This window comes from Portunus trituberculatus, chromosome 14, assembly GCF_017591435.1.
Source record: "Portunus trituberculatus isolate SZX2019 chromosome 14, ASM1759143v1, whole genome shotgun sequence".
In the NCBI taxonomy this organism is placed as follows: domain Eukaryota; kingdom Metazoa; phylum Arthropoda; class Malacostraca; order Decapoda; family Portunidae; genus Portunus; species Portunus trituberculatus.
The window spans coordinates 6,930,257-6,941,671 of NC_059268.1; the positions used below are offsets into that span (position 1 = coordinate 6,930,257).

The window sequence follows — 11,415 nt, forward strand, 5'->3', positions numbered from 1 at the left end:
CCCCATTACGGAACAAGCTCAGAGCACATAGACAGATCTTCGGATCGGACTCAGACTGTGTGTGTGTGTGTGTAATTCACTGTTTGATCTGCTGCAGTCTATGACGAGACAGCCAGACGTTACCCTACGGAACGAGCTCAGAGCTCATTATTTCCGATCTTGGGATAGGTCTGAGACCAGGCACACACCACACACCGGGACAACAAGGTCACAACTCCTACTCACTGCTAGGTGAACAGTGGCTACACGTGAAAGGAGACACACCCAACTCCCCCCACCCGGCCGGGGAAACGAACCCCTGTCATCTGGCTTGTGAAGCCAGCCCTCTAATCACTGAGCTACCGGGCCGTGTAGTGTGTGTGTGTGTGTGTGTGTGTGTGTGTGTGTGTGTGTGTGTGTCGTTATTTCACCGTTCTGTTTACGTTTCATCTCTGGCGTCCCTCTTTATTATCCTAGTCTGTCAACACAAACTGCAAGTAATAGCGTATAGCGAAATGTGTCCTATTCTTAGCGCTTATCGATATGTAGGAAACACATAGCCCGGAGCAAAGCAAGGTGCCTCTATCGCCTCGCTAGGTAAACAGGGGCCACACATTAAGAGGCTTGTCCATTTGCCTCGCCGCCCCGGGACTCGAACCCGGCCCTCTCGATTGTGAGTCGAGCGTGCTAACCACTACACTACGCGGTGTGTGTGTGTGTGTGTGTATGTTGGTTACCTGGGCAACGCTCCCCAGGTGAACCAAGCTACAGTGGTCGCCTCACTACCCACTCCACTAGTTTAGCTCTCCCGTCTCGTCTCTACCTCACTCATAGTTCAATGGGGTCTCCGTGTCTCCCTGGCTGGCTGGCTGGCGTGTTGCGTTCTTGCCTTCTCCTCTCCTCCTCGCTCCAAGTGCCAAGTGGTTGAACTACGTCACAGCAGGCTGCGGCAAGGCGGGGGGAGCTGCTTTCACACCTTGTGATGCCTAATAAAGACGGGTAGAGACGTTGCCCACAAAAAAAAAAAAAAAAACACACACAAACACAAGAGAGAGAGAGAGAGAGAGAGAGAGAGAGAGATGGAGGGTGGGGGTGACGGACATGATCTCTCTCTCTCTCTCTCTCTCTCTCTCTCTCATCAATGGGGAGATTGGAAGGAAAGTGAAGGAGCGAAAAGGAGGCAACTCTATTGGTCGAAGTGGAATAAAACAGGGTCAAGTAATATGCCATGACTTTTAGGAAAAGGAGAGAGAGAGAGAGAGAGAGAGGAATGAGAGGGAAGTGGATAGAGGAGGGGTAAGGAGATATAGGAAGAAGAGAGGAGGAGGAGTAATATAAGGAGGTAGAGGCAGGGAGGGTGGAGACCCGTGACGCTGAGCCCCGCTATGATAAGCTTCTGGCATTCTATATCCATTATACTATTATTTTTCTCTATTTTAGTTATATCAAGAAAGAAATTATCTGCTAATGTCAACTATAAGTGCATGCACATAATTCACATTCTCATATTATAATAACATTGAAAGTCAAGTGAAACATGTCTCATGATATACGGCCTACCTTGTACAGAAGTTAAAAACCTCAGTCTAACTGCACAAAGAGATTAGTTTTCTTACACGATTCTCTGCCTTACGTTAAGTTAGGTTAGTGAAAAGTAATAATTTCGTACTCGGTTTCACAGTGTAATCAGTACCGAAATACTCAGTTTGCAGAAAGTACTCGGTTCGTCCATCACTACTCCTAGCATGGCGGGCTCTTTTTGAATGATTGGAGTGAATGGATGTCCTACAGTCGAACGTCCGTAATTGTTTTTTTTTTTTCTTTTTGTCGTGGTACGTCGTAAGTAATTATCACTACTACCATGGCAAGCTCTCATTGGACGTCCGTGACACGTGATTTATAGACTCACACATAATGTAAACACAAAATAGCCACAAGAAGAAGGGGAGGAAGACTGAGGATAACAGCCGTTGAAAAGGCTTCTGTAAGTTCTCTTCCCAACCACCACCAGCTTGCAGGACTTTATAACGCCCTGTTGATTTTTCCGAAAGCATCACAGCAGGTTAATAAAGGCTTTCCGTGTGGGAAAAAGAAAACACTTCATAAACGTAAAGTGAGTATATTACTACTTGACAGCTGTTATGTGCTACTGACAAGGACCAATAGTAAACAATAACTACCATTGACCTGTAATAGGTTTTAATGGGATAGTGGTAAAGGTTTCTATGTAATACAGCTGCATCAAACTCTTAGGACAGTCTTGGTGTATCCATATATTGAAAAAGGACCAACGCCCAGCTATTCTGGAAAACTGCAGTTTCAACTTGGATGCATAACTCATATTTTTAGTAAGATGCATTTTTAATCAGAGGAATAACTACCTACGGCTTCTTATACCAACGTTTCATTTTGTCTTTCAATGCACAAGCTCCATCAATACACTCCTAACTTGTAGTATAATGCATTATGTCTTATTTTCTCCTTGATTAATTCAAACAGGCTTAGAGACTTGATGGAAAAATGGGGTTTTAGAGTGGAACAGGCCAAGTTTAGATATTTATGAAAATCTGGGAATTAGGCTTTATATTTTGAAAACTGGAATTTTTTAGCCTAGCCTAACTTTATTTAACTGGCAGTGGTTTCACTCCTTTGGATTCCCCCTGAAAGAACACCAACTGATTTGGGAACATAAGTCATCACATAACTTTACAGCCACTAATATCTTTGTAATCTCTGTGTCTTTTGTCATACTGGACGAGGCTAATCAAATGATGTAAGTGAAATTTATTCTCATTAACATTCCATACCTACTTATTTACCTTTCACTTATTATCACCTTTCTTTTATTTACTTTTACCATCAACTTACATCATCTCTAGTATTAAGCTAGCCCCTAAGGTGTGTGGTGAGGCTTGCCTCCTCTCTCCAGGATGAGGCTGCTGCTGCAGCCCATCAGCACAGCTCCTGCAAAGTGGTTCTCACGGTTTCCTTGCAGGCAGGTGGTCTGGGCAAGCATGGACAAGGTGGAGAGTGCTAAGAGGGCAGCAGCCCACAGGGCCGTAGATGAACATGTCAAGGTGATTTTTTTTGGCTTGCTGAGGCCATCTATGTTTACTTGGTTTGCATGACTTATCTTGATTGTAATATATACTGAGATTTAACAAAGATGTTTGATTTATTTTCAAGTGTACATAATAGATATCAGTAAAATTCTAATGGTATTATACATAGCTATATTTGTACTTTTTAAAAGTTTGTATTTCTTTCATTGTTACCAATTTCACACTTTTACTTATAAGGCTAAAGTTCATGGAGATAGAAGAGAAAGACCATGATGCACTGGTCAGATGAAGGTAGTTAATGAAAAACAGTACCTTAATGTGATAAAGGGGCTTGCATATTCCAGTTGTCATTTAAAGTAAGAGTACAGAGATGCAACTTTTAAAACCATTAGGAAGAATACAAATATAAGACTCAGTGATGAAGATCAGAGACAGCATGTAATTGTCAGTGTGAAGAATGTTGTGTAGATCTAGACAAATGTGGGGAGTAGGTGGTAGGGAAACACAAGCTAATGCAAGGCATATATATACTATATAGTACATGTGTTGCATCAGCTTGTGTTTTCTTACCATTCACTCTAGTGTGAAGAATTTTGATATCAGATGTAGCTTAAGGTAATTGAAGTAAACATGAAAGAATGATAAGAAATGGAAGAGATATCACAAGATCTACTACAGAAAAAATTATGAAATTGTTTATTTGGGAAACTCCTATTGACATTGGTCAAAAGGGAAGTCAAATTGATAAGATTTTTATCCTTCCTTTTATTGAATAAATTTCTGGCAGGTTGTAGAATATATCTGTTGGAATCGTATAACGCCTAGGAGTGTGATATTTGATAAATCAGCAATCATGTAATGATTTACATAAATTAAGTATTTCTTTAACACTGCCTTTTTATTTCAGTATATTATTTGTAGTTATATTCAGTCACCTCCATCTTGCTCAAATTTTATTTCAGTATATTATTTGTAGTTATATTCAGTCACCTCCATCTTGCTCAAATTTTATTTCAGTATATTATTTGTAGTTATATTCAGTTACCTCCAGCTTGCTCAAATGCATATTATGTTACTTTAGTTTTTCCTTATTTCTTATTTTTTCTTCACATTCTCTTTTTCTTTTGATGCGGGAGAACATAGTTATGCATATATGCTCTCAAACTATACAGATTTGAAGAACAATAAACACGTACAGTCATGGATGCTAAACAAGTAACATATCAGATTCTTTCCACTACTATTTTCTTTCAAAACTGAATCCTCTGATCTGCTAAGAATCTGTGAATTGTCATATTTTGTAAGGAGTCTGCTAACAGATCAGAGGACCCAATATTGAGAGAAAATACAGTGGAGGTCAGTGATAAACATTATTCTATATCTGGTCATGACTATACTTTGCATATAATAAACAAGTAGAGAAGATTCTAAAGAAATGTGCAACTATTGCTTACATGGCTTTAGTGTATTCTGGATATATATTTTTTTTAGTAACTTACTATTTCCATAGGATTCATACAAAGTTGGAGTTGGGAGTGGCTCCACAGTGGTGTTTGCTGTTGAGAGACTCGGTAAGTTTTGTTGTTACGTTTTAGTGTTGGAGGTCCCATAATTGAATTTGCTTTTTACTTAAATTCTACAGTAAAGTATTTTTCAGAATTTTTGTGATATAAGCAGAACTTTAAAGAGAAAAGGACTGATTCTTGAGTTTTGCATGCATCAGGAATTATTTAACTCCACAACTTTTAAGGGAGGTGTGAATGGTCTCACACAGGTGTAGGGCAATTGGATATGGTAGGAGAGCTTACTTTTTATGAAAGAGACTTCTTCCAGACCAAACTGTGGTGCTCATCCTGATAACATGAAAGCAGGAATACTTTCTCTACTCTGTTAGAGGGCAAGGAGTTAAAAGAATGGTGTGAGTGTAAATGTGAAAGTTGTGTGCCTTGTCTAGGCTACCACCATTTCTAGGAGAGAAAACTTTGCTGTACGTATATGTGTATAAGAACATTTTAAGTTGTTGCCCACCACTAGGTAATAGAGCCCATATTTACAAGGTTAAAGTTGAACATGTTAATGCCAATATTCACATTGATTATTTACTTTCATCTCTTATGTTGTGCTTTGCTTTGATTTTCAAATTCCTGCTTTTATATACCCCAATAGAAAATATGTATGAGTAGATTAATCTACTCTTGCATATTGGTTCATTCAACTTTATGGTGTGTTTGGCATGGAACACAATATGCCAAGACCAGAACTGTGTGTTATTACCCTATCTCGTATATTTCATGATTTTTTTTTTTTTTTTTTTTTTTATGATTATTTTTATTATTATTATTATTATTATTATTATTATTATTATTATTATCATCATCATCATCATAATCATCATCATCATCATCATTGTCATCATCATCATCATTATTATCATCATTACACTATTATTATTTTTGTCTTTACATGAATGGTGATGGCCAGTAAAGCCCATAAGCATGCCTCCTTTCACTTCCAAGGCTCTCAAGTATGTAACTTTCTCTGGCTTGTCTAGCTCAGCGTGCCCGTGAGGAAGGGTTGAAGGTGGTGTGTGTTCCAACCTCGTTCCAAGCACGACAGCTCATTGTGAACAATAATCTGGAGATATCTGACCTTGAAATTACGCCTGAGGTAAAAGAAGAACTAATATTCTATCATCCTCTGCTTTCATAGTCTTCTTTCCTCAGTGTTCCTTTTCATACCCTTGTCACATTACATAAAAACATTTTTTATTTAGCTGATAATTTTAGGTCTGCCTTTTACCCCCCCTAATTCAGACACTTTTGATCTTGTCATATGATTTTTCTCCTTCATATACCCTTAATATGACATCACCCTTCCTGTACAGCCTTACTTATTGTGTTATTCTACTATTCACTTCCCATCTTTAATTCACCACATAATTATTTTGATATGTACATAGATTGCTTGTACTATCAATTGTAATACCCTTAAACTTACACCATTCTTCTGTTACATCCTTTTCTTTTTTGCTCTTTTACTGCATTTCACAACTTTTATTTTTTTGGAATTTGCATGTACATTTTGTTCATCTTACTCCTCTTGTCTTGCACATTTCACCGAATTCTCATCCATATTTCCAAACAAAATCTTCACAGGTCTTCTTTTTTTTTTAGAGCTGGAATGCTGTAGTAAAGACGGCACAAAAATGTTTTGCATCATTACCTCCATTATTTTAAAACAAGATTCCATGTTGATAGGGATGAGTCCTAGTCCACTGGTGACAGCTTACTAAACTTACTCTAATATGCTCTATTTTGCACTTTTCTTTGTTACCTTCTATGATCTGCCTTATCTTCTGAGTGCATAGCAGTATAAAGACATATAAATTGTATTTCCCAGATACTTGTATGTCTATGTTGAAGTTGTGTTGAGAAGGTAAACTCAGTATGCTAGCACTTATTACTTAATGACTAATCACATGATACAAGAGCAATAAAAACACAAGAGGGTTTCACTTTTATGCAGCATTGAAACTGAATATATATCAGAACTTTCAACATCTTCCACTGCATAGCTGGATGTAGCCATTGATGGTGCAGATGAGGCAGACCAACAGTTAACACTTATCAAAGGAGGTGGAGGATGTCAGCTACAAGAGAAGATTGTTGCTGCAGCTGCCAAGACCTTTGTTGTCATTGCTGACTATAGGTGAGGGATACTTGGAAAATGGGGAACTTCATTGATATTTTCTGATAACATTTTTTCTCAATTCAAATATGAGTAAATTAAGATTGTGGCTCTGTTGGTATAAAACTAGTTTTCTTGCATAATTTGAACTCTAATTCTCAATTGTGTTTCAGTTATACTATATTGTATATTAAAAACCTATTTTTTATGAGAATCTTATAACCAGAAAGCCTCATGAAAACATTTATGCATTAATAAAATACTGGCATAGTTAGAATACATTTACAGGCAAACCACTTAAAGCAGTGAATTTCCATTAAGGTTTCTTCTAGGTGTATTTTGATATCTATGCCTTAAAGGACAAATGAAAAGATCTCATTGCAGTGTTTTATCTTTATTTTGACAGAAAGGATTCTACAGTTCTCGGAGAACAGTGGAAAAAAGGCATCCCCATTGAAGTTGTTCCCATGGCTTACTGTCCTGTCAAGCTGAAAATCGAAAATGAACTTGGTGGACAGGCAGTCCTGCGGCAAGCCAAGGCCAAAGCAGTGAGTTGAAGGCCATTTCATTTTAACCTTTTATACAGGGTGTTCGGAAAGTCACTGTGCACTTACATATTTATTAACATACATGTTTCAATATAGAATACAGGAGGTAGATATGAATGACAATTATAAATTATGTTGAAAGTGACCCCCCTTAGCATCAGTACAGGCTTGGACCCTTCTTATTTTGTTTCTAAACACCGCTATCAGTTGCTCGGTTGAAATGGACTGAATGAATGCGGTTATTGCTGCTTGCAAGTCATCCAGCATGCGCGGACGATCTCGATACACTGCAGATTTTACTGCTCCCCATAGATAAAAGTCTGGTGGATTCAGATCTAGTGAACGTGGGGGCCACACGTCTTTCGAAATAATGTGGTCTCCAAAGAATTCCTTTAATAAATGCATAGATCAGCCAGATGTGTGGGCAGTAGCACCATCCTGTTGAAACCATTAGTAATTAATTTCATCACTTGTCATCTGACCGATGAAGGTGTGAAGAATATCCGAACAATAGCGCTCGCTGTTTATTGTGTTCATAAAGAAAATAGGGCCAACAATTTTAAAATTATTAGAAAAGTGCACAGTGACTTTCCGAACACCCTGTATATGTGTATATATATATATATATATATATATATATATATATATATATATATATATATATATATATATATATATATATATATATATATATATTGCTGATAGTGAAATTAAGTGGTAGATTAGCTGCTAATATTGCTAGATGAAAGTGAATTTATTGATTGCTGATTATGGCACTTATGTAAGAGTAAATAGTAAAGAAAGTTGAGAACATGATTGAAAGTAGATTATACAAGTGCATAATTAATAAATTAATCAAGCAGTTGTTTCAAAGATTTGAATCCTGTCCATGGTCTGAGTGTAGGTTGAGCTTCCTCACTCGGGGCAACGGTTTCCTAGCGGGTGGGCTTTGAGATAGGAGGTATCCTTAAGTATCCCCTTTAGCCCATAAATTCCCGTGAAAAGCCTACATGGTATTAAAAAAAAGAAAAGAAAAGGAAGAACATGTACAAGAACATGGATTGGTAGAAATAGTGAACATAAAGCACTGAAGGATAACTTGGTTGGATAGATTCAGATATGAAAGGATCATTGGGCTATTTGCTGAACACCTTTTAGTTATTGTAAAGTGCTTATATGGTGAGGTGTGACAAGAAGACTAAAACAGATTAGAGAAAATTATGTTGATTAATAAATTAGATCACGAAAATTGGAGGAAGAAATAAGAGGTGTGTGGTAATTGGTGATGAGGTTAAAGAGAAAAAGATATGGGAGAAGAAAGGGAGGTATTTAATGTAAAAAAATATGTAATATGAGAAAATGCATATTAATAATATCCTTATAATATTTTTTACTTTTCCATTATTTATGTATGTTTTGGAACATGCCATAAGTGTTGTTTGTATGGTTGCTTCAGACAGTTATGTCATAATCTACGAAATGTTTGAGTTGAAGAAATGGTATCCAAGTACTATCCACTTCGTCCATCCCTTTGTAGATTTTTCTATACAGTCTATTCTTCTGCATTTTTATATTTATTTCATTTGCATATAAATCTAAATCCATTGGGTTGTCAATTAGCACTGGTAATGCTTGCAGTTTATTCCACTTTCTTAACAGGGACCTGTTGTGACAGACAATGGAAATTTTATCCTTGACTGGGTGTTTGACAAGATCCATGACTGGGAGAAAGTGAACCAGCAAATCATGATGATTCCAGGTGAGTTTCTCTTATACAGTACAGTGTTTGCTTCATTATTTATAAATATGTCACAGTGAATTATGTTCTTTTCACAAGTAGATGTATATTATACTTCAAAATCAAATGGAAAGAAATATTATTGTTGGAAGAGGAAGACAGCAAATATGACTATGATACAAAAGATATTCATTGTCACCTTTCACTATACTCACTCCCTTGTTGGTGATGGAAGTTTGGATATAGTTTGTTATTACATTCTACACCCACAATTTTGAACTGAGTAGGTGATGCTATTCCTCAGCTAGTGGTTGTTTGTCTTACAGGTGTGGTGGAGACAGGCCTCTTTGTAGGCATGGCATCTACTGCTTACTTTGGGATGCAAGATGGGTCTGTAAAAGAGCGTCATGTTTAAATTCTAAGGTGACAGTAGCAACAACTTAACCTCTCAAATGGTAACCATACCACACAACTTATAATAATATATAGCAGTTGCTATTATTTTCTATAGTATTTTTCTAAGTCTATATTTGTATATGTGTTTGAATTTAGAATAGTTTTGGGGAAATGGTTGAAATGTTATCCATTTATATATTTAGTTATCTACATATATGTTAAACTTTATAAGGCAGAGACAGACAAGACATTATGTCTCATGTCATTGTAAGAATACAAATACAGAGAGAACAGTCTCTAATACCTTACAATCCGTCCCTTTTACTTACCCAGCTACAGTATATGGCCAAGCTTTCTCTCTCATACAAAAGGAGAAATAATAATATTAGTATCATTACTTATTCGTTTTTGTTCTGAGTTTTCCTCATTTTATGACTCGTCTACCAATGTAAAAGCACCTAAAAAAAGAAACTGCAGATGCATGTTCATCATTTATATTTTTAGCTTTTTGTTTGGCAGAATGAAAGGTATAGGATCACTCAGTAAAGGACATTGCCTACTTCATATTACTTATTACATTTTTTATTTATTTATTGATTTTTTTTTTACATGTAATGTATTCAATTACATACTATTATTTAAAATGATTATTGGTGTAATTATACATGTATGTGTATCATGTTGAATAATGAAATGAATAACAATAATGATTGGCATGTATCCTATGTAGAAGGGATTTGTTCTAGGTGAACATCTTCTATATGATGGTCCTTAGATGGTCATGGGTGGGAGATGAGTATTGTTAACATGGAAGAGTGATTGTGTAACAGTAAATTAATAAATGATGGCCAAAAGAGAGAGGAACTGGCAACTCCTAAGCATTAGAGGATTATGTGGAAATATTAAGAGACTTGTTAGTCATAATTAATTTTGCAATATGATTTAACTGTTCCACCATGATAATCAATTTCAGAGGCACCTGTGGAATGTAATACTGCTGAATATCTTGTGTAAAATGAAGCTAGATGTCATGCCAATGATTATGTACTACAGTGATTTAGGGAATACACTGTTGATGTTAATGGAGATAAGCCAAGAGAACAGTCGAGACCTTAATTCACCTGAGTTACGGTGAATTGTAAAGAAAAACTTGAGAAAGCAGGAAAGCAGTTCATTATTAAAATTGAAGGTGGCTGCAGAAAAGATGTGGAACAACACTTCAAGTGAACAACATAACTTATTTCAATAGACTGGAGGAGGATAAGAAGCTGTCCAGAAGAAGAGGGAAACAACAGATAGCATGGCAACTATTATCTTGTCTTTTATTTCTTGCATGAACTTTATGAAATATGTGCCTATTTTCATAATTCCAATTGTAGTGTTAATTCTCATGTATGAATTAAGCTCCCATCATCCTTTTAACCTGTCTCCAAGATCATTTGCATCCATGTACTATGCATAATACATATTTATTGCACTGTTTTTTAACCTTTCTGTCTATTTATTTGTTTATTTATTTATTATTTATTTATTTTTACCTCATCAGTTAATTCTGTAACTTTTTAACAATATCCTTTCAGACCATGTTCCATATAATTTGTTACCTGTAATTTTAATTGCTTAAGATTTTTTTCTTAATATTTTGATATTTTACGGTAACTCAGATGAAAATCTTTGAACATTAATGACTAAAGGCGTGCCAATTTGCGACTGAAATTGTAAGTCGGTACCTTCCGACTGAATACCGGTGATTAGCGACTGGAGAAACCAGCCACAAAAGAAGAGGTGAATGGATACTTCTAGCGACTTGCAATTTCAGTCACAATTTGGCACGTGTGAACACGTATTTAACAAAATTGTTGGATTGCATGTTTGCCACAGTAATGAAGTATTACTGTGCCGATCCTTCAGTAATTACTTTTGGTTGTTATTAAAAATTAAAGTTAATGAAAAAAAAGTACTGAATCCAAACTTCATTAAAACCTTCATGCAGCAACTTTCAAAT

General features: G+C 36.3%; 1 protein-coding gene across 4 annotated transcripts; it reads left to right on the plus strand.

The window, feature by feature from the left end:
• Window positions 1-1,761: 1,761 nt before the first annotated feature.
• Window positions 1,762-9,721, plus strand: LOC123503389 (ribose-5-phosphate isomerase-like). 4 transcript variants are annotated; one of them, XM_045253104.1, is made up of 8 exons: window positions 1,762-2,092; window positions 2,909-3,056; window positions 4,552-4,612; window positions 5,593-5,708; window positions 6,616-6,749; window positions 7,135-7,276; window positions 8,936-9,035; window positions 9,341-9,721. In XM_045253104.1, the coding sequence occupies exons 2-8, from the start codon at window positions 2,910-2,912 to the stop codon at window positions 9,427-9,429; spliced, it is 789 nt and encodes a 262-aa protein (XP_045109039.1). In that variant the 5' UTR covers window positions 1,762-2,092; window position 2,909; the 3' UTR covers window positions 9,430-9,721. The 4 variants fall into 4 exon arrangements, with proteins under 4 accessions (XP_045109039.1, XP_045109040.1, XP_045109042.1 ...); XM_045253105.1 differs by having other exon boundaries at window positions 2,975-3,056; XM_045253107.1 differs by having other exon boundaries at window positions 1,787-2,327; window positions 2,975-3,056.
• Window positions 9,722-11,415: the final 1,694 nt, after the last annotated feature.